We start from the raw sequence: 23765 nt of genomic DNA, 5'->3' as shown, positions 1-23765 counted from the left end.
ATGGATTCTTTCTGACCAACAACAAGTTTGGATATGTTCAATTTCAAAAAGTGATAAACCTTAGTGATTGAGCAGTTCTCTCCTCCCTCCCAGGCACTGTTGCAGGTCTTCTCTTCTCGTCTTCCCTGGAAGACATTGGCGAGGTCCATAACCACAGTTTGCTCAGGAGACACAGGAGTGCTCTGGAAGAGGTGGTGGGCAGTGCCGGCAGCGGCTCAGCCGTCGACTGGCAGAGTGCTAAAGGCCGCAGACTGAGCGGTGACACAGTGGGCAGCAGCGGCAGCGGCACCACTGTTCTCGGCCTGGGATTGAGCCAAGCTGAAACGGACCCAGAGAAGATTGCAGGACACCTGGGTGCTGATGCCAAAATTCTCTCTGGAGCCAACTACAGTAAGACTAAGAGGCCTCATTTGCTGACCCTAGCTGGCCTAGAGGGGACATCTGCAAATTTAGATGCCGTCAAAGGCTACCAATATGTGGAGGAAGAAGAAGAGATTGAGGAAAGGGCTTTGAGTGATGAGGATAAAAGCAATACAGAAGCTATTTTTGATTTGGAGGACCTGGATTTGGACGGGCCAACCCCACAGGTTGTCATCAGGTCACACAAAACCGGCAAGCCTCATAAGAAAATTGTGGAGCGCTCTGCCAGTTATAGTGGCATGGGCACTGTGACATCCAGAGGAGCTGTCAAACGCACAGACATCAAAAAGGGTTACGACCCACTGTCCCTGTTGGCTGCCGAATCTCAGTCTGAGCAGCAGAACGATGATCAGTACCCAGAGGTGGAGGATGTGAACACGCTGAGCCCCCCCAGGCACCTGGCCAGGGAGATCGAGCTCTACATGAACAACATGGGCAGCCCACTGAACAGCCGCACCCCCAGCATAGATCTGCAGGACCCAGCTAGTCCACTCCTCCTCCAGGCGTCCTCGCTGTCCAGCCCTCGCCGGTCTAGCCTGCCCCCCAGCTCGCCCCTTAGGCCCAGTGGGATGCCACGGTCTCGCACCTGCCACCCCAACTCACCCACCGAACCCACTGAACCCACCGAACCTACCGAATCCACCTCACGCCAGCGTCTGTGGTCTTCACCGCCTTATCACCGCTCTAGCACTACACCTACCCCTACCCCAAGCCCTCGCCCCAGCCCCTACAGAGACAGATCAGACAGAGGGATGAGCCTGGCATCGCCATCACCCTCCTCCTCCTCTTTCGCCCTGGACACCCTGCTCACGCCAACGCTGGACGTGTTCAAGACCAGTATGTTCTCCGCTGGGAAAGGAGTGGCAGAGAAGGCTAGCCGCTGGTATTCCCGCCTAGCCACATACACCACACCTGTCAAGGTACACAGCTTTTATATCAATGCAGTTTGAAGAACAAATTGATTTGACAAGTATGTACAGTTTGAGTACACAGAAAGATTTACTAGAATTTTAAGTATTTGATATCTCATTTTCATGCTCTCATTTCAGTGATGTCATAAATGCAGTCAGCTGAGGCAAATTTGAGCAGTGCTGCCATCTTGTGTCCCTATGAGAAACAGATTATTTTCAGGCGATTTGGCATTGTGCAGGGCATTAGAGTTTAATTTGACAGTCTTATTTACAGTCTAAAGTGATTTACAGGCCTTTTATTAAAGGTCAAGTGTATCTGCTTCACATGAAAACATGACAATTGTAGAAAGTAATTTTGAAGAAAGAAAAGCATTTTAGGCTTTATTGTGGTTGAAACTGAAGACTAGATTGTGTCTTCTTTGTGTATTTCTCACTTATGACTCATCTTACATTGTTGACGTGTTCTGTTCATCACTGCATGGAAATTCCATGAATGTGTTCTGCTCTCCTGCAAAATCCAGGATGCCAACAGTGATCGTATTAGTGTATCCTCGCTGGGTGATCCAGACTGCACCTCCCTGCTGGACGAGGAAGACTGCGGCCAGTTGGACAGCTGCTTGTTGTCTCCACAGAGGAATGGACCTGTGGGGCGCAGAGACAGGAGCCCCAGACGCAGCCCCTTCCGCAGCAGGCTGGACAGCCCCACCTTATGCTCCAGTAGTGGGAGATCTACACCTCAGCTTCCTGGTGAGGTTCTTAGTCATAATGACAATCAATGCAAATCCTTCTGGAAAAACAGTGAAAAACAGACTAAATATGAAACTCAGACCATTAAAATAGTTAATGGCTTGCATAATAAGGCAGAGCTGATGTGTTGGTGACATGTCACTGCTGCAGGGCGTGTGGTCTCTCCTGCTGCCTTCCCTCTGCCTGAGAAGTCCGACCTCAGCTCTTCACGCTACACCAGTAACACCAGCATCTTCAACAGCCACGCCATGGAGGTAAGATTCAGGGTTGCTTGACATGAAATAACACTCTCCTGAACATGAGAAAGAGGGAGTCTGTTTTACTTTTGCAATTTTCATCTTTAATTTTCTTTTAATGTGTCCGCCAACTTAATTACTCATCTTCTCTGAAAAATAATAGAAAGTTCAGAAACAGATATTAGAAGAAGATTTTTCAACATTCCCACTCACTGCTATATATCTTTATTTCTTCTTATTACTTCAGCCTTTCACTGTCCTTTTAGTGGCACATTAGTAAATCATGATATCAATGCTATGTAATAATAATAATTTCATCCTTAATTTCCTCATCTCTGCTTTTGTCTCCAGCTGCTCATCTCCAGCTGCTCTCGCTGTAAAACCTGTGACTGTCTGGTTTACGATGAGGAGATCATGGCCGGCTGGACGGCGGACGACTCCAACCTGAACACCACCTGTCCCTTCTGTGGAAACCCCTTCCTGCCGTTCCTCAACGTGGAGATCAGGGACATGCGAGGACCCGGAAGGTAAATGTTGTCGCCTAAGTGCTCAATGGCTCAAAACAGTTTCTTTTGACCGGAGATATTTTTGTCTTGATGAAGCTGTTCTCTTTCAAGCCTCTTATGGGACTGATGATCTTAATGGTCTGTGCCTTCTTCTCTTCTCCCTTAGACTCTTCCTGAAAGGCAGCCCGTCATTGGACGAAGAATTGACGTCATCATACTCTACGTCCACAGGCTTGGATACAGGGACATCCACTTTTTCCACCCCTTGTCCCACCACTGCCATGTCTCCTGTGTCCCCCAGGATCACTGTCCAGGAGTGCTCAGGCAGCAGAAGGTACCAATTGTCACTTGGTGCTAAAATTAATGTAAAGCGGACATACAGTATTGTGATTTTAGTTATTCCCCTCATATTTATAGTGCGAGATAGTAGGGAGTATGTGTGGAACTGGGGTTTGCGCCTATTCAAAGGTCATCAGACCCATAGGTCCTGAACTGTGCTCTCTAGACACACCGTTAAGTATGAGGCACTTGAGCCAGTGCTCTGACAGATACCTTTAAATGGCCTGTTTTCACTCACTGTGCAAGATGGTGCTGTAGCAAGGGAGAGTTGAAGTGGATCAAGGTGTTTTTGCACATCAGGGCTCTAAAGTAGGAACTTGAACAACATGCTGGTAAGCTGATAAGCATAAGGGAAGCGTTATGGATGAAATGATCATACTGCATATTTAGCACAATTACTGTGTTGTTCTTTTTTATGAATTAGAGGAGCATTAGTTATGATCCAACAAAATAAACGTTTTATTTATGCACAATCAGACAACCATCTGCTTACAGAAGACATACTTATGTAATAAAATGCAAAGCAGACTATTAAAGAGAAACTCTGCATTATGCTTTCAGAGCCTGAGCAGAAAGATGAGTTTTTGTTTGTATGGTGTATTTTTGGTGTGCGGGATGATGTATTATTGCTCATATTTATGCAGGTTCCAGTTTATGTGATTACAGAACCCTTTGAAGTAGAAACACACTGTAGCTGCGTCCACATGCTCCACATCTGCAATGTAAAACCATCTGCAGCACCTGGTCCAAACAAAGCTCTCTATCTGTGTGTGTGTGTGTGTGTGTGTGTGTGTGTGTGTGTGTGTGTGTGTGTGTGTGTGTGTGTGTGTGTGTGTGTGTGTGTGTGTGTGTGTGTGTGTGTGTGTGTGTGTGTGTGTGTGTGTGTGTGTGTGTGTGTGCACAGCTTGGTGAATTTATAAAATGTGTGACTGGAGGGGTTGAAATGTGATTGTCAGGCAGCACGGCAGCACAATGTGTTGTAATTTCCTTCTGCTGTATATTGATAATTTACAGCAGAGTGATCTCCTTATGAAATCTTTATAAAGAAATGACAGTTTGAGTACTAATTTCCTGAGTCTCACCATGATTTGTTTCTGGCAGACTTGAACATATTTCCCTCAAAAACAGTTGCGTCCTGTGAGGTGTTTCGTGTCGGAGTACATTATGTTGCAAGTGTTATGTATTGTGGTTCACACTTAATGTTTGTCTCCCCAGAACTCGTTTGAGCAGGCCTCACGGTATTGACATCCCCACTGAGAGGCAGCAGGGGGCTCTGTCTCCTGGGGCACCCATGGCCCGGAGCATCAGTGCCTTTGGCCCTCTGGATGATCCGCCTCAACACAGCCGCTGTGTGCCAACATCAGGCAGCCTGCCGAGTCGCCTCAACCAAGCCACTGTGAGCCCCAACACCTCCAGAGCTTCAATTTAAACGTTACATTATACATTTTCACATGCTGAATAGTGATCCACATGACTCATAAACAGAATGTGATGATTAGAATTGGGTCAAATCCTCTCTAAATGACTTTTCAATTTCAATTTATTTTTGGCAGACCTACAGTCATTTACACTTCATGATTTTGGCTCAAAACTCCACTCAAAATCTGGGTGATCTCTGACCAAAGCACCTGATCAGAGGCACATGTGAACGTTATTTCAGAGGCTCGCTGAGGCATCAGGGGCGCATGAGAGATATCTAGTGTCTTTTAATATTTGCAACTGATGGCCATTGATTGTCAGTTATGTGGTCCTTCCTTCCTGTGGTGCCCAGGACCCACTGAGTATGGACTGGAGGCTTCACAATCCTGAGCCGGTGACTGTTCCCTACCTGAGCCCTGTGGTGCTGTGGAAAGAGCTGGAGAGCCTGCTGGAGAACGAGGGCGACTCGGCGATCACAGAGGCTGACATGGTGGACCATCATCCCATCATCTACTGGAACCTACTTTGGTACTTCAGACGCCTGGATCTGCCCAGCAACCTGCCCGGCCTCATCCTCACCTCTGAGCACTGCAACAGGGGCTCGCAGGTGAGACACATGCACTTGCTCTCTGACACACACTGGAAAGGATGGTATATAATTTATTGTGGCCACAGGGACATTTTTTATATTTAAAACCTTGTGAAAATATTAATCTGACCTCTGTCTGTCCCTCCAGGTCCCTCGTCAGTGGATGTCTGAGGACAGTAAACACGTGTTGATCCAGATTCTGTGGGACAATCTGAAGCTACACCAGGACCCCGTCCAACCCCTCTACATCCTCTGGAACACATACAGTGAGTCACACGGCTCGTTTGCCCCGTCTCTCTTTAGGCAGCAGGATGAGAAAAAAATGCATAGAAAAAGAAATCTAGTGACATATCTTTAACATCTTATCTCCCGTTCCTGTTCCAAACTCAGGGGTCAGCAATCTTTACTATGAAGAGAGCTATTTAGGCCCGAACAAATCTGTCTGGAGTAATATTTGAGCCTTATCATGAAATTGAAACCGCCTGTTAAGTCTTAATTAGAAACATTACCAATCATTGTAAATTGATTCAATAAAATGTTAATCCACATGTGGCGACTCTGCAGTGGGCTGTACTTGATTATTTTGTACTTTATCTCTGCATTTCTATTACAATAATTCCATGTTTTGTATTTATGAAAATTTAGAACTACAAGAAAGAAAAAATAATTGTTATTTTTTGTTGGGGGATGTTATTACCAATAGGAATACGAATACGAATATTTGTGAAGTGGAGAAGTTTTGTTCAGTTTAGAGTTCATATCACAGCAGTCTGCTCAATAACTATATCAGTATCAGCTCATATCCTGATCACAGGTTACTGAGTACATTGGAGCTGAATTGATGTCCTTGATTTGCTGACTGGTGATGTTTGTTTCATGTTTCTGTCTCTGATGGCCTTTGCACTTAGAGGCATATGTTTCATTTTCTGAACTATCTCTGTTTTGCTTTTATCTGAGAATATACACTAATATTTTAATGAACGACTCTTTCATGTATCACCGTCCGGCTTTCAGCACCGTACTATCTCCTCAGCATCAAGCAGCAGTGTTGGAGTTTGGAGATTGGATCCGATTCTTTAAAGTACATTTGCTCTGTTCTGCTTTTCACAGCAGGTCCAAAGTTGCTCTCTTTCTCTCCTCCTCAAAGGAAAGGCGCCGGGCGGGACACGTAGGCTGTGACGCACATTATAGTTGCCGAAACTTTAAAGCTCTGTTACTTTAATTCAGTGTATAAGCTACAAATTTTTACAATTGGAGAATGTAAAACTCACAACACTAATACATGAAAATGAAAGTGTAAAAAACAACATTTTGTCAAAGCCACAGGGAGCCACTGGAGAAAGAGGCGCATGTGGCTGCGGAGGTTGCCGACCCCTGTCCTACTACTACATGCATTATCTTTGATCCATTTCAGTTACCATGGCTTCCAGTGGTGGCCACGTCACAGTGTTTATACAGTGCCTTGGTGTGACAGTGAAGGGTTGTTAATTCTTATTACAGTTCTGACATACTACACATGTTGATAATGTATTTTTATAGCTGTTTTGATATTTGTTTATACTTCAAATTCATGGTCAGCCAGCAGAAACCGCTCTGTTAAACCAGTCTGAAAGATGTAACGACAAACTTTCTACCTCTCAGATCTGCACAGGTGGTGAGAGCTGACTTTGTGTAGACATTTTAGTTGGTTATTATGCTGGAAGTGCGGTAGAATTGATTTAAATGGACTTTGACAAGGCTGCAGAGCTGCTGGGTTTGTTCCCACAGTGGCACTAACATGTCTGCTGAGTTATTGGGGTGGTAGCAGTGCGTCAAGTCCGTCTGCTAACAGCCTGTCTGCTCTCTGTCTTTCAGGGCTTAATTGTACTCTGTTGTTAGACAGTGAGTGTCCGTCTCTCCCTGCTGACTCCCACAGATGAGTCCTATTGTTTCTGTCTGTTCTGTGTGGAAAACGCTGTTCTTTCTCACTCCCTTCTCCATTTGTGCTGTGGACGTACAGTACACATCTGCTGTTTGTGCTTCTTGCTTGACGCTTTGCCACCGTCATCCCAGTCTCTGTGGAAAGTCGGCTTCTACTTTTCATGGTTTCACTGTGTTTGACGTGAAAGTATCCGGCGGTGGCTAATCCAGTCAAACCTGATGATGATTTGGTCACATGGGTTATTGGCGTTGCATATGTTTGGCTCCCCCTTGCTGGTTCTGAATGTGGGTTTACGTCTCTGCTGAACTGTCCTCCTTGTTCCTTCCACACATGCAGATGTTCATGTAGCATAATTTAAAGATGGACATTTCTTTAATACTTACAGTGCTGGATATCATACTGCTATACTGTTAACTTTCTCTTTGAATACTGTATGTGAAAACAGGATTCTTACATTTGACTCTTTCTCGCCACATTTACAACACACATCTCAATCTGCCCAATTCAGATTATTGATTTGCCTCTTAAGACTTTTGTTTTATTTCACATTAGGGCTGTCAACGATTGATAAGTCACAATTGACAACTCAATAGAATAAAAAAACATGATTAAAAATGCATGTCATCCATTATTGGGCAGTATAACTCCACACTGCGGCCCAGTGAGTGGCAGCGGTGTGGCACAAATATTTAAACACTTAGAAGAATAAGATTAAGAAGATTGAACAATTTGTTGGAAGGTAAGGATGAGGGTCAGCAATAAACCAGTTGTTTGAGAGCATTTGATGTAAAAGCTTAAGGATAATGTACTTGTGTGCTAACATTGCAAAAAAAAGAGCTTAGATTTTAAACAGAACAACCTCCATGCAGCAGGATTAGAGAAGATGACACAGGTTTGACTAATGCAGTGAACACACATGGCATAAATAGTACAAAATATTAATTAGTATAAAATACCACACCATATCCATCTGCTAATGGATAATTTGAACTCAATTTGAAATTGCAGTTTCCTTCTTTCCATCTTGTCTCTCTCATAGTTTATACATATAATAAATAAATACACGTGTGTGTGTGTGTGTGTGTGTGTGTGTGTGTGTGTGTGTGTGTGTTTAGTTCTCTAGTCTAATCTATTACTCTATATAATAGTTGAAATAATCAGTTATGGATTATCAGTGTAACCCATAGTGAGAGTTGTGTATTTTATGCCTGTGTCTCTGCAGTTCAGACCTGAAACAAACCTGTATGTACGAACAAAGATTTAGTTTCTGAAGTAAACTAAATGCTGCAATGGACACAAATTACATATTGCTCTCTTGGGAAAAAACACATTAAAGATCCACAACAATGTAACGATATTTGACTGTATTAGAGAAGCTGTGTGTGCAGCGGTGTCACATTCCGACGTCCGAGTCAGAACAGCATGGAAATTCTGATCGGTTTGTTTAAATGACCGTCACATTGTCAGATATTTGATACATATCAGATTTATTCCACATATGAATGTGACCAAAACAAATCTGAGGATATCTGATTCTCTGTTCTTTTTGTTACGGTTTACATGTTGACCGCACATCTCATGTCCCACGTGTGAGCAAAACTAATTAGATTGGGGTCACTAACTAATAATGCATCACTTAATGTTTAGCGCCTATATTTCTACAGCTACCAGTTAATTTAGTTTTTCTCTGTATGGTCCCTTGCTAAACTTTTGTGTGTGTGTTTGTTTGTGTGCAGGTGTTGGTTATCCTCTGTCTCGGCATGTGTCTGATGAAGAGAAGCTGTTCAGCGAAGAGTTGCTGCACAGCGTGGTGAAGAGCATCCAGAGGAACGACGTTGGCAGGCCACTGGCTCAGCTGCTGCAGTTGCTCGGACAAACGCTAGGGGTCAAAAGGCAAAGGTCAGGACCTGTTCAAAGGGTTCAAAGGCTCAAAGGCTGCGGTCACCTGTTACACAGCACTGTTACAAGATGACAACAAAAATAGATGTCTGCCATGCCAGATTGAAATATTACATATTTTGAACTCACATTGCTTTAAATGTAAAAGTCTGTAACATTTTTTTTTACTGGCTCAGGAACTATTTTGTTTGGATTTCTCTCCCGAGATTGAGACACGCAGTTAATCAAACAAATCAAAACACTGTCAGGACGTTTTGTTATTTGTTGACTCAGTTGTTGGCTTGTCTGCTGACCTTTGGCTCTGTCCTCAGGAGCTTGTACAGAGACATCCTCTTCCTCTCCCTGGTGGCTCTGGGGAAAGATAACATCGATATTGGTCAGTCCTGCTTCATGTTGAGTCATCATAACGTGCACGTCACTTTTCAAATGTTTATCCAGCTTTTCTTACATCATGTATTTGATGTTTCCTCTCCTTAAGGGTGTTGAATCTTACCCTTAGCCAGAGTTAATACATTTTAATTCGGAATATAAAATGATCCATTCTCTTATCCCCTCAGACGCATTCGATCGCGAGTACAAGTTGGCCTATGACCGCCTCACGCCCAGCCGGGTGAAACTGACCCACAACTGTGACCGTCCTCCCAGTACCGGCGTCATGGAGTGTCGCAGGATGTTCGGAGAGCCGTACCTGTGAAGCTGCAGGTGCACTCATCACTATAGGATCTGTGAAGTGACCTCTTTAAGACGAGCTCAGGAAACCTGCTCAATGTGCTCAGCGCCTATGCGTCCTCAAACTCTGTAACCGCCCACAAATTAGAGTTGACAGCGTTATGTAGCCCCACCCAAAGGGATTTTTACAGATAAACCACTCATTCAGACAGTGGGTGAGACCACCTGCTTTATTTTGAAAACCTGTGCAAAACACGGTATATATACAGAAGTAGATTTTTTTTTTTACATGCAACATTTATTTTGTGAGTCATTTCGAAAGACTAGAATCAGCAATAGTTTGACATAACTTGTATTTATACAAAGTAAGTTTTATTTATTTTAATGTCTTTTCTTTTACTTGGGTGTAGTGTTTGATTGTCAGCAGTGTCCTGTGTCTCTCTCGTTGGGATGTCCCAGGATGTGAACATTTAAACCAGGACGTCCTGACTCATCACTGCGTCGTTTCCACCCATATGTGGAAAGTTGCTTCCCAGGCTGAACGACAGATTGGCGTATATCTGCTCTAACATCGTTGATTAAATGTTCAAAGCCTCTTGTAATGTTGGTAAGCTGCAGCGAGTCTTTAAGGTTGTGGAATGGATGGAATCACTGAGAAATCCCCCCCTGCCCCCCGCCCCCCCTTCTCCTCTATCAGTCCTGCCTCTACCACTCCGCCCACCTGAGATGAGTGACAGTTAGGGATTCCCGTTGTGGTGAGTGGTGGTTATTTGTTTGGCTGAGGTTTTCCCCCCCCTGTCGGATTCCATCGCCTGGATGCTGCCAAGACTTTTATCCTTTTCACAAAACTCTGAATTTATGGATACCTGTCAGGATGTAATGAGGATACTGTACCAATGAATTCTAGAAAGTGTTTTTAAAAATTGACATACTGTTAACATCATTAATTTGAAATTGATTTGTGTTTTTGTTTATGTGGTATATAGCATATCATTAACTTTATTTGATGTTTTGTTACAGTACCTTAAGCACCTTCTGCTGGCCATATTTGTGGTCTCTACAGCACTTGAGTGAAAACATAAAGCTCTATGCAGACCTCTGTTGTGGATCCAAACCATCAGGTTTCTATTGACAGTATACCTGCTCTGGAAATGTTGGATGAAAGAAAGAAGGAATGTGTACGAGCTTTGTTTGTTTTTACTCAGGTTCTGCTAAAGTAACCACAAGCCGAAAGGAGAATGAAAACATATGAAGTGTAACCTTGGTATGTTAGCAGTTTAAAAATGGATTTTCAAAACAAAGCAGAAGAAGCTTGATTCATTCTGAGACTGTGAAGGGGAATTTTGAAAATATGTATGTAAATTGTAAAAATGTGGAAATGAAAGCTGGATTTAAATATTGAAAATGAATGACCTGATGTAGACAAACATACTCACAATGTTTTCCCTTCATATGCTTTGGGTGATTTGCAGGTGAAAGACATCTTATTGTGAAGGTTAATACCCGGATGAGATTGGTTGTTTGTTTTTATTTAGATGTCTTTAGTCACACGTAAACATTGTTTATTGCTTTTGGAACTGAAATGTAATTACAGTGTACTGTAGACCATACATTGAAATGTAAATGAAACTGAAGAGACGTTCAGAACTTTTCAACCAATTTAATGTTTTGACCGTATGTAGCTTGCTGGTTGTCTAGGGTTCTAAGGTTCCTGGTTAGATTCCAGGCTCGTCCCAGAGAGCCTGTCGAAGTGTTGTTGAGCAAGACACGGAACCCCTGACAGCTCCTGATGTGCAGTTCAGCTCCTTGCATGGTTTCCCTGCCATTAGTGTATGAGAGGGTTGAATGTGAGGTTGTTGTAAAGCACTTTAGCGAAAGGTGAACCATAGAAGTACCTTCTTGTTTTCTGATTGGCTCCCCTCCAAAACAATGATTTGCTGTTGCTTCATTTTTTAGAACATTATAACACACATGTTTGTCAACGAAAGTGGGTAGATTTAGGAGAGAGAACCCCTCATCTGTTAATGGAAGGCTGTTGTGAAATGTTTGCAATCAAGAACAGCAGCTTCATATCATGAAAGCACAACAAAGTAGAGCAGCTCAACACACATTTTTTGCCATGATGTTTTGTGTCTCAAGTTCCAAAATGATTTTGCATTCGGACAACCAAAATATGGATTTGGGATAAAACTGCATGACAGGAGAAGGATTGGAATGTGTTAAAGTGGTCGTCTGGATGTGATAACAGACTGATTCATGGTTGGAGGAGGACCGTGAATGTAGATGGTCTCATGAACGCCAACCACATGAATGACTTATGACAAAATGTCTCCAATACTGGGAACGCCAGTAGCACTTTGCCCCCCAAAATAAGTGACCTGCTTGTTTTCATGTTGATGAATGGAGCACAGCGCAGGAGAGGACGTGTCCCCCCACAATGACATCAACATTTCATCTGCGTTTTTTTGTTGTTGTTGCACAAATGATTTTGCAGCATCTGAACATGCTCACGTTTTATAAGAGTTTATTCGCATACAAGTCCTTTACTGTTGTGAAGGTTCTGTACAGAGAATGTTTGACTGTAAATAAATTCACCTTTACTGTCTGCTGCTTTTTATTGGATTGCTTTAAAAGAGCCAGATCACCCAGATTGCGATTGTGTCCTTTACCGTCAATCATTTTCAATTGGATGTGTTTTTATGTAATGGTATGATTTAAGTGGCTGAAGGTGTTTCACTTTTACTTATATAATTCTCCACACACTAACTTCACTGTTAAAAAAATAATTTATTCCAGCGTGGGTATTGAATTCAAAATATTGATAGTTTGTCTATCAATAATACACATTTGCATCCACTTCATAAAAAAAAAAAAAAAAGCTTTTCACAAACACAATTTTCTTCTTTTCTGACAGCTACAACAATCCAGTCATGGATACACGCAGAGAACTGACACACACAACACACTAATTTCCTCCACCTATCAAATGGTTTGTTGATGACACTAGAACATTACTATTTTTCATACACTGAACAATGACAAACACTATGTTGGTAGAATACAGAAACAGCTTTTAGGGACACGGTTCAGAGAACAACATACAAAAGTGAAGTTGCATCCAACAGGGTTTTAGTGTTACAGAATCACGGGTGAGATGACCAAAATGTGTTCGCCCTGTCTAGAGGCATCTAAAGCATCATTCCTTTTTAAAGGAAATATCCACCTCCAAATTCTAAATGAAACATGTACGAGTTACGATGCACTGTTTTGTTGCGAGTCTGTTTTCTTTGTTTTCTTGCTGAACGACGATGTAATCATTTGTGAAAATTTCTTGAGCTCTCGAGAGAATAACTTTGTTTCCATTTTTTGTGGCAACTATCTTAGAAAAACGCATCTATGAGGTGAAGGTAGAGTTTCCTCATCCACAAGAGAAGGAATCAGCCCAGAATGCAATGCAGCTACAGGGCAGGTTGGTTTCAAGTGTGTTTCTATCATTGCTCTCTCTACCTGGATTAGGGCTCATTGTTACTCTATATGTGCTTATTTTTGTGAGTTCTGCAACAGCTTTTAACTGAAATTGTCTCTTTATTTGTACTGAACTACAAAAATCCTATATAGGACATCAGATTAGTTTTTCAGAATATAGCATGTATTCATAGTCTGTAAACAACAACAACTAAAACATGTGTCTCCACCATTTCTGAAGCATTTATAGTTTTTCACTGAAAAGAACAAATTGGTTTCAACTGTTTGCTTGTTTTTTGTTTGAGGATTTAATGTCTTAACGCATTGAAAAGCTGCTGCAGATTACAGAAAACACAAAATGAACCAGGGATCCTAGAACTCAGTAAAAATAAAAACTTTGAAGTACCAAGTGTTTATGTTACTAAATCTATATTTCTAATCATTTGTTCAGAATAAATGTGGACAATCTCTCTAGATGAGATGTATTGAGGCAACATTTGTACAAAATAGTTGTACAAAGAAAGAAAGAAAGAAAGAAAATCTAAATTAGAACATCTGCCAGAACAAACTTATATCTCAAAATCTGATGGTGGATATTTCCTTTAACATCACTTCAGTCAGATTGGTTCTACAGTCTTCACTCAATGTACTTTTTTGATCCCGTCCACTAATGTGTTGTGTTTAGTGGTGCGGTGCGCTCTTTCCCTCATCCAACCACCTCAGATGGACACGGGGCAGGTGAGGATGCGATCCTCCAGCAGCACGCTGAGGACCAGGAACACAAAGTACAGAAGGAACATGGTGAGGCCCAGCTTTTTGCTCATCTTCCAGCGACAGACGGCGATGGAGATGATGACAAAAAGGAGCATGAGGAAGAGCAACACAATGGCACAGAACAGGCCGTTTGATCTGACGGTTACCGGCGCGCCGTCATGGAGAAATGAGAATATGAGCCACGGCACTGGAAGGCTGAAACCACAAAGGAAAGATACATATGTTTGTTTGTACAGAGTAAATATACACAGAATTAAATCCATCAAACTCCCAATATGTTACACATCCACTACTTATGCCTTCCGCAGCCCTTTACATGTCGCTCACCCCACAGTGATGTCGAAGATGTTGCTGCCCACTGAGCTGGACACAGCCATGTCACCCAGGCCTTTCCGAGCCACGATCACGCTGGTGATGAGATCTGGGATCGACGTCCCGGCTGCCAAGATGGTCAGACCCATGATTTCCTCTGAGATCCCCATAGTCTCACCCACCTGGACCACAGACAGAAAGATAAGACATAGTTAATGTGAATGCATAACTGATGAATATGAACGGTCACAAGCTGCTACATGAATTTGACTTTGGATAGGTAAAGCTGCTTGCTAGCTCACCTGGTCTCTATTTCAACATTTAGCATGTGTGTGCAAAATATGGTGTGGTGTGAAATATCTGGTGTTCACAATATTACTTGTTTTCAGATGAAACTTTGGTGGCTCTGTTTTGCACATTGCGATGTGAAAATGCTGCCTGTGGCGATTCACTGAGCTTCATGACACTCAGTCTTGTTGTTCTCTCCTTGTTCTCTCTCATGCCATGCTCTACCAGCAGGCATGCACATGTACTTCCTGTTGGCTGTGGAGGACACTGACGTGTACAAATGGATGAAACTGTTCATCCTCTTTGACCCTAAAACATGCAAACTGACCTGATGAGCCCACCAAACCATCAGATAAGAGAAGACTGCAATCCACAGGATGGAGCCGATAAATGTCATAACAAAGTACCGCTTGGACGCCTGGGAAATGTAAAGATATGGAAAGGAAAGTTACATCAACAAAATGTCCTGAGTTTTCAGATAAATAGTGAAACTTGATGATTTGACATGTCAGATCAACATTGGGTCAACCTGCCCCAGACACTTGGGGCTCCAGGTATAATGAGCCCTAAGTGAGTAGTACTTCATGACTCCAACATGGCAGACGTGGTTGCCATGGAGCTTAAACTGCAGTGATACGTGTCATACTGACCGGGTTGCGCACGTCAGGAATTGTGAGCCATAAAGGAAACACGATGGGCAGCAGGAAGAGATACATGGCCTGCTTGCGTTTGTTGTCCGGCCATTCCAAAGACAGTGGCTCATTCTCTTCTCCCTCCTCCTCCTCCTCCTTTTCCTCTTCCTCTTCATTTCCATCACCATCACTCCCAGAAGAATCGCTGCTTTCCTCATCGCTGCTGTCGTCCTCACCGCTGCCTCCTGAGCCGTCTGACCCTGCTGCAGCCTCCTACCACACAAAGCAACACATTTTAATATTTTGAAAAACATTATAAATTGCCAAAATAATCCAATACTGACATCTGCTGGAAGTAAGTAGAATCAAATGACAGCACACTTATTCAGAGGTGAACTCATTAAGTCTCATCTGCACCTTTTCCGTCTGATCTGAAGTCTGACCCGGAGTCTTCTCTGTCGTCTCAGCACGTTGTGAAGTTGAAGGCTCAGCCGTAGCGCCCCCTGGTGCTTGGGTAGAAGTGACTGGCTCAGCCTTTGACTCTGGCAGGCTGTCATCATCTAGAGAAAGAAAGAAAGCCAATCAAACAAAGTTACAGGAATTCTTCTGATCCAAAATATAGCAGATTGTCTGAAACCTGGGTTTGGTGTGTTTTGTCTCTCCATCCCAGGGGTTTACAAGTGTTCATAAGCAGAACCAGCTCTGGCTTTTAGGTGGCCTTAAGCAGATTTTAACAATGGGGCCCCCTTAAACACCACATCACTATTGTCACATTGTGGCTCTGTTCATAAGCTTTGTCTTCCCAGTGACTCAGTGAGATTAGTTACGCTCATATTTCACCTCCTCCTTACTTCTTCTTCATGTTTTACCCTGCATCCTTCCCTTGATTGGTCTGTTGTTAGCAGGATTTCTCAAAAAGCAGGAAGGGTGAGACACGGCCGAGGGAAGAACCGCGGGTCAGTCCCTCAACCAAAATGTTTCTGTGTCAGTTTCTTCCCTCCATATTTTGTCTATTGCATTACCATTACCTTCAGAATTACTTTTGATGTAATTGAGAAAATCATGGAACCAAATCTCCCATCTGGAATCAGTTAAATGCCTAAAACCAAACAGATGTCTGGTGTCTGCCTATGTGATGATCATCATGAGCACCACATAGAAACCCCAAAAGACACACTTTGCGCAGAAGGACATAAAATCATCCTCCATATAACTGACACTAATCCAAATAAAATACTACAATGACCAAATTATTATTCTGTGACTGCCAGTATGGAGTGCAGAGGGAGCTCCTAATAAAGGACACACACACACACACACACACACACACACACACACACACACACACACACACACACAAGATCCCATCTGCATGTTAATCTTCAGTCTGATTGATTCAGGCTCGTTGAGGCCACTTCAGGCTGGCAGTGGCTCCACTTTCCTCTGCAATAGAGCTGAAGCACCCCATTTGACTACACTGTGAGGCACACACACACACACACACACACGGCTGAGGACCTGCTCACAGCTGAACATACTCAAGAATCAACAGAAAACACAGTAACTGTAAAATGCCAAGGCCGTTGCTTCTCTTTAAACCTGAAATCTGTCTCCAAATCGTGTGCTCTGTAATGGTGAGAGACAACTACAGTTCGATTCTAACAAATACATAAACGTTATCAGAGCCACATTGCTAGAGCAAGAATACGCTGGAGGGATTTTTTATCTCAGCTGTGGAAAGTGGAGAGAGAGAGAGAGAGAGAGAGAGAGAGAGAGAGAGAGAGAGAGAGGGGCATCTGTTCTACTCTACAACCCAGGTCAAAACAAGTGGAAAGTGGCTAAATGATCAAATCAACAATGAGCTAATTATATTCTATTCGAAATATGTAATTATATATTTTTATCATCATGAGCAAGGGAAGCTGTTACCAGCTCCAAAAATATAATATAGAATCCCTTATTTTTGATAGAGCTATTGTCAGGGAGATGTAGGATCATTTAATTTGCATATGTTTACACGAAATCATTCTCGTAATGCTTTTATGAATTTTTCTTATTAAAACAACAGGGACAGAAGAGGAAGACATAAATAAATTTTCTATGTATTCTTACCCAGTTTGGTTTGGTGTGATAATGTTTATAAAGCTTCTGCCACTTGATAAAAGTCCCTGTGCTTCTGTGCATATAGGTCATATGGTGTGAAGCTTATTCTTCTGGATTAAGTTTGAGAATGTAAAACAAAAACAATCTTACATGTGAAGGCTGTGGACCTTTAAAGAAACCATTAACTGGTGTAATTATTTCATTTTCATCCATTTGCAGCATTTTGATGAATTATGTCTCCTCATTTACTGATGCAGGATGTTCAGGGCGTAAAGTGTATAAACTCAGGTACACAAGGTTACCAAACAAATCAGATATGGGCTAAGCAAGTGGATTTAGGCCCAGAGACCTGTTGTTTCTGTCTGAAATTGAATGACGGACGGCCTGACTGAAACAGACGCACTCACCTTCAGAGCATTGCTGCTGTGATTGGCTCCCTAAGGTCCCTGCAGATGGGACATTAAGTGGCTTTAATTTGATTTCTAGCTGCAATCAAGAGAAGAACATTTCACACAAACTGAGCTAAATCTTTCTTTTTTTATATCATGGGAGACTCTTTACACTTTCCTGAAGTCACGACAACATGCAGCTGACCATATTCACACACCCAGCATTCTGCAAAATGGGCTAGATGATTTCTGAGCATGAGCCTTAAAAAAGTGAGATTTTAAATGAGCTGAAATAAGGGAAATACAGCAACTGACCACCAAGCCAACTGTGCACAACAACCATGCAAAACCAACATGGCAGCCACCTTACCTTTCCTCTGCACTGACTCCTCCCCTGTGACAACACCATTAAAGGATGTCTCTGATTGATTTGAATACACAGGAAAATTACTACAACAGCATTTACATGAACAGCAACTGCAGATACTGTTCAAATGTCCATGCAATGTTATGTATTATGTTGATATTGGCTTTTCTTTCTGAAGTGTGAGTATTTCACCAAAGCACCTTGATCCTGCCTATACGCCCTCTGCATCTGATTGTGGTCTTGTTGCCTACAGAACGCTGCACTGATCGCATATATCTTGAAAAATCAGTCTATGTATAAAAATGCAAGCCATATGTCAGTAAACAGTAAGAGACATATTTATTAAATAGTCTTCTTAAAGTATAGGACAGCATTTCTTCACGTTTTGTCAAGGAGGTAAGATTTGATGAGAGGACAGCAATAACTGTGGATGAACACACACGCATAATAAGACAACAGCTGGAGGACATTACATCGCCTCTCTTACCTCGCCTGGTATTTGTCAGGTTGCTGGTTTTAAGTGCGGCTCTAAAGGTCGTCTCTAAGAGAGGAAACCACAGCAAGGAGTTTGTCTTTTGGAGCAATCATAATCAATTATGTGTTACACTTCTAGTGCTGCAACTACTCAGTAAATCAGCGGGAGTCACTGGGGGAAATGACAACGACCAGCTCCTGCTTCTTCTTCTTCTTCTTAGGGATCAAACCCAAGTGATCTTTGTCGTGTCCACACTTCATGTTGTGTCAAGTGTGAATCCCCTCATTAACACAGCAGCACATGAGGGGAAATATAAACAACAGCCTAATGGTTTGACAACGATCTGTGGTGCCCATCACCATGGCAACAATAAACAATGTGTCACAAACCTGTTTCAAGCATAGATATGTGTATCAGGTGCCAGATAAATATTTACTTCAAGGTATGGTATCAATCTCTTAAGCTTGCAGCTGTGAGCTTAATACAGTAAGCAGATGTGAATATTCAGGGGGTCAAAGAGGTCACAGCATTGACCTTCAAAAAATACATGCAGGACAGTCACAGAGCTCCAGGTGGGCCCCTTTTGCTTGCAAGTGTGTCTTCATAGTCAGGAAACTGAAGCCTACACAGGTTGGAAGATGCTGATGTCGCTCCTACTGTCACACTACAGTAGCTACACACACAGACACACACACGCACACACACGCACACACACACACGCACGCACAAAAACACACACACACACACACACACGCGCACACACACACACACGCGCACACACACACACACACACACACATAAAGAGCTTGGTCTGTTGGCTCCCATCCAGCCTTTGTTAGCTCGTAATGAAAAGCTGATTAAGGATCACCTATGGCCAAGTACAGTGAGGTCGATGGTCCAAGGTCACTCGGGTAAAGAGACATGTTTTACAGACCAGACTTTTGTCAGAATATATATGTGGGTGGATAAGATGCACCAAAAATAACCAATAAGCAGACGCAGATGCAATCACACACACACACACACACACACACACACACACACACACACACACACACACACACACACACACACTCCAACACCGATCAATTCCATTGGCTCATTGGGAGCAGAAACATATTCAAAGTAAAAACAGTGAAATTGTGTCTCTTTTGGGGAATTTTGACTAATGACCTTTCACTTTTGTAAACAAAACTGCCTTCCTCCTAGTCTTTACCTTCTCTCAGAGGGTCCAGTGTGTGGATCATCAGCTGGTAGATGGTGCTCCTCAGGGACGTGTTGTGGAGGGATGCCGCGCTGCCGCCTCGCTGCAGGACGTGATGCGGCTGAAAGTCAGCACACAAAGTCAGAAACCAGAGAGAGAGAACAGCCTGCAGCCTGAAATGATCATTGAAAGGAAACACATGGGTCAAACTATATACACTTGTGATACCAATAGCACTATTTTTGCGGGTAATAACTCAAATTTGACCGCTACAAACAAAATACACATGGAACAGTACACTACAAGATTTGTCAACTTCACACTTGACACTGATTGGTCGATATCTGATCTTCAATAAATGGCCATTACATCAATATGATCCCATTGTGTACAGTGATGATAAATGGTTCATCATACATGGAGTCTGGGTCTGTCTTCTCGTGGTTCTGAAGAGGTTTTCTTGCATCGTGGGCTGCTGGCGGTCGGTTCAGGTTCTGGTTTGGACTTGACTGCAGCTTTCAGTGCAGGTAGAGGAGCAGGTGCAATAGCGGGAGGAGGAAGAGGAGGTGGTGAAGCTTCACTCTCCTGCAAGGTAGATAGGATTTCCATAAATGAGCAGTTCAGGAGCACAATAGTTAGTATTGATGTCGGATATGTTAGAAGGAAGTTATTTGCTGTATACAATTGTAAATGCACAGCAGATATCTAAGAGGAATATACATAAACAAACTGGAAATCCACTTTCAAGGGAACTCGATTACACATTTCCTGCAGTTACTTTGAAACACCCTTAGAATATCCAGGTTTATATCTATACTGATTCAAATTCACACACACACACACACACACACACACACACACACACACACACACACACACACACACACACACACACACACACACACACCATATATGCCTCTAAACACAGGGTATGTTGTTTTCTGTCACATGGGCCCATTAATGTGGACTCACGCCTCATTACACTCAGTGTTATGTTTGAAGGAGCTTGTGCAGGATGCAGACATGCTTCAGGCTGATTGCAGAGTGTGTTGGTGATATCAGGAGGACCCGAGCACAGTTCCGCATGTTGATCACACTCTCTGATGTCTGTCAGCTGCAGACGGCCTGTGCAATCAAGCCTTTCGTACATTACCTTGTTTTATTTCTACTCTTAATTCTTTATATCCAGTACACAATGTTGGAAGTAGTAAGTAAGTCAATTGAAATGCAAAGTGGAGCCCAGCAAGTAAAAGTGAACAAGTGTTTAAGTAGCAAAACTAGTCCTTATGAAGAATGGCTAATGTCAGGGTTACAGTAACTGTAGTAGACATAACTCCAGATATCAGATACATGTAGGGGAGTAAACCATTCAGTGTTTCCCTCTGGAATGGTGAAGCACATAAACCACTCCTCTGTAAGTACAGATCATCCCACCAATCCCTCAAATGAGTCATGAATAAATCAATGGATGTGTCTCCGCGCAGGCAGACATGCAGAGATGACGTTTGCATCGGTTTGTCATTGTTATGCCGACTGTGACACCTGGGATCCTTTCTGTCAGCATCATCAAAGGGCTCCTCACAAACCCAGAAATCGCCCTCCTGCTTTCAGCGTATATCTGCGCTGCCAGCGGCCCCCAGTGTGGAGCAGATGAGAGAATATAAAGTATATTGCCTATAGTCAGTTGTGTAAATGGAAAAATATATAGATTTTACTGGTAGTTGAAAAAAATAAAGATTACATCTAGTATCACTGGAAATTATAAATATTTGTATTTAGTTCAGTGTTGCTAAATAGTGAAGATGCCATGTTAGGTATATTTGTACAGTCAAATATCACATCTAATGTCTCAAAGAGCGTCTTACTCACTGACCTTCTCTGGCTCTGCAGTCCACACCTTGACGATGCTCATGTGCTTGTTGATCTGCGTCTTGACGACCTGCTCAATCTGAATGTTGAACTTCATGAAGCTGACGTAGGTGATGTAGCTCGTGACCAGCATGATGCTCTCCCACCAAACGATCATGTTGTCCAGGAAGAAGACAATGAGCATGATGAGATCCAGGATATAGAAGGAAACATCTCGGAAGAGAGGCCACCAGGTCAGGTGTAGCATCTCCCGGGAGAATACGGCGCACATGCCAATCACAAACAGGATGTTGAAGACGGCTGAGCCGACAATGGTACCTATGCCCACGTTGCTGTGGGAGATGAACACACCAATGAGGGAGGTGAAGAGCTCAGGGGCGGAGCCTCCAGCTGCCATAAAGGTTGCCCCAGCCACATCATCAGAGATCTGCAGCTTGTCGGTGATGACCTCCAGCGCAGGAACAAAGAATTCATCACAAACAATGGCCAGAGCAACAAACATGTACATCATGCCGATGACGTGCAGGGCCACCCAGCCTTGCTGTCGCTGCTCCACAGAGAAGATGTCCTCTGGGTACTCAGCTTTACTTCGAGGGGGCCGCGGGGGGGCCGTGGTGGTTATGATGGTCAGTGGTGGTGGTTGGGTGAGTGCAGTAGGAGGGTCCGGATCTACATAGACACATTGTTCCATATCTGTCCTGTTGACTATAATTACTAGAGGAGGTTTCGTACTTTGAGGTGAAACGACTTCCTCCTCTGTCTCATTGGTTGCAATCACCTCCCGAATCTTGACCAGTACAACACCCCCGACTTCCTCTCTGGGAGCATCTCTAATCTGCGACAACCTGGCCTTCAGAGTCAACGTGTACAAGAAACACAACAACACGCCTGAGATGAAGAAGAGGACACGACTCCACCTGAGTCTCCTCCTGGGAGACCAGTGAACGTTCATGGCCTTTGTGGTCTCAACTCCAAAATGGAAACTATATTGGTTGCATTGCTATTCTTTAACAGTTGCAGCACCATTATTTGGTAAGAATATGCTGCAGACAGAGGAGAGATACACACATGCAAGCATGGTCTGCTTCATCTTCTACAGCAGGCATGGAAGGTAAACCTGTGAAGGAAGTGAAAACATAAAACAGCCAGATTGGAAACTGATAACTGATCATATCACAATGCACAGTGAGAGTGTGACCAGTGACTCGTGAATTTACAAAAGGTAAAACAAAGGGAAATGCCATCACAAATGTTGTGTTTATAGTGTCTAAACCCAATGGGATTCCATTAACAACAATCTCTGACAATTTTACAAAACTCATCTTGCACTCTTATTAAAATATTTCTTTCACAGATCGTATAATAACATTTTATTCCCTTAAATGCTTAGGGTTCAATGAGAACTTCTGAAGAAAACATAAATAATACTATATTTTTTTAAAGAATATAACATTTTCATGACTTTCCCTCCATATGTTGCCGTTGCCATACATTCCTTTAAGCCACTTGTTGCATATAGTTGCAGAAGCAAGCACAGTGTGTGTGTGTGTGTGTGTCTGTGTATTGGAGGTGATGGGGGATGCAGACAGCCACCTGTTACTATGGCTACATAATCACACGGGCTTTGCCTGACATGAAACCGAGTCCATAGAAGACACGTCAACGTGTTTAAAAAAAACGAAGTACACAAAAATGACTAATACTAAAGCGCATCATCACTGATGATTAATCATTAAGTAATTAATCCTTCAATAATCAGCGGCATTCCAGTGTGGAGAGACCATGAAGAAATGCGCCGCGCTGTTTACATCTACAGTAAAAATGATCATTAGTGAAATATGATTATGAATGATTCCTACCTGCAACACACTGGATTCCCAGTTTAATAACAGGAGAGGCGTGACGTTTGAAGGTCCATGTGCAGCAGAGCAGCGCGGATTATCACGCATGAAGGACACAAAGCGTTCATCTTACATGCCTCATCATCTCAAAACTACTGACACAGACCTCCGGGCACAGACGCGGCCGTGCAGGCAGTGAAGGCCGGGCTTCTTACCTGGACCGCCGGCTCCGCTCTCCGCCGCGGACCGTTCGTCCCTCCAGCTGTGCGTAATGGACGCAGAGATGCTGACTCCGGTTTTTGGGGAGCTACAAGGGCGCACCGCATGTCAGGCTTCACTGAGGCTCAGCATAATACTGCTAAGAGGATTAGGAGCCAAACAGCCCTCACC

The 23765-nt window shown here is 43.1% G+C and overlaps 2 protein-coding genes across 4 annotated transcripts in view; one reads left to right on the top strand and one right to left on the bottom strand.

The window, feature by feature from the left end:
* Window positions 1-12014, top strand: part of LOC142996002 (C-myc promoter-binding protein-like) — a 36556-nt gene extending 24542 nt beyond the window's left edge. For all 3 annotated transcript variants that reach the window (XM_076146872.1, XM_076146870.1, XM_076146871.1), the window contains exons 23-33: window positions 94-1340; window positions 1853-2078; window positions 2229-2332; window positions 2666-2841; window positions 2987-3154; window positions 4375-4555; window positions 4931-5185; window positions 5316-5433; window positions 8825-8987; window positions 9299-9363; window positions 9545-12014. In XM_076146872.1, coding sequence (XP_076002987.1) covers window positions 94-1340; window positions 1853-2078; window positions 2229-2332; window positions 2666-2841; window positions 2987-3154; window positions 4375-4555; window positions 4931-5185; window positions 5316-5433; window positions 8825-8987; window positions 9299-9363; window positions 9545-9681 — 2840 coding nt within the window. In that variant the 3' untranslated portion in view covers window positions 9682-12014. The remainder of the gene's footprint in view (window positions 1-93; window positions 1341-1852; window positions 2079-2228; window positions 2333-2665; window positions 2842-2986; window positions 3155-4374; window positions 4556-4930; window positions 5186-5315; window positions 5434-8824; window positions 8988-9298; window positions 9364-9544) is intronic.
* Window positions 12015-13840: 1826 nt separating this feature from the next.
* LOC142996092 (sodium/potassium/calcium exchanger 1-like) lies at window positions 13841-22486 on the bottom strand. The gene is made up of 8 exons (XM_076146981.1): window positions 21539-22486; window positions 20083-20250; window positions 19678-19786; window positions 15545-15687; window positions 15146-15400; window positions 14824-14913; window positions 14223-14389; window positions 13841-14090 (listed from the first exon to the last, which is right to left on the bottom strand). The coding sequence occupies exons 1-8, from the start codon at window positions 22484-22486 to the stop codon at window positions 13841-13843; spliced, it is 2130 nt and encodes a 709-aa protein (XP_076003096.1).
* Window positions 22487-23765: the final 1279 nt, after the last annotated feature.

Source organism: Genypterus blacodes, unplaced genomic scaffold, assembly GCF_046128005.1.
Source record: "Genypterus blacodes isolate CSIRO-AG114 ecotype Tasmania unplaced genomic scaffold, CSIRO-AGI_Gbla_v1 ptg000036l_1, whole genome shotgun sequence".
Taxonomy (NCBI): domain Eukaryota; kingdom Metazoa; phylum Chordata; class Actinopteri; order Ophidiiformes; family Ophidiidae; genus Genypterus; species Genypterus blacodes.
The sequence above is the reverse complement of the archived record's forward strand: the minus strand, read 5'-3'. Positions and strand labels throughout refer to the sequence as shown.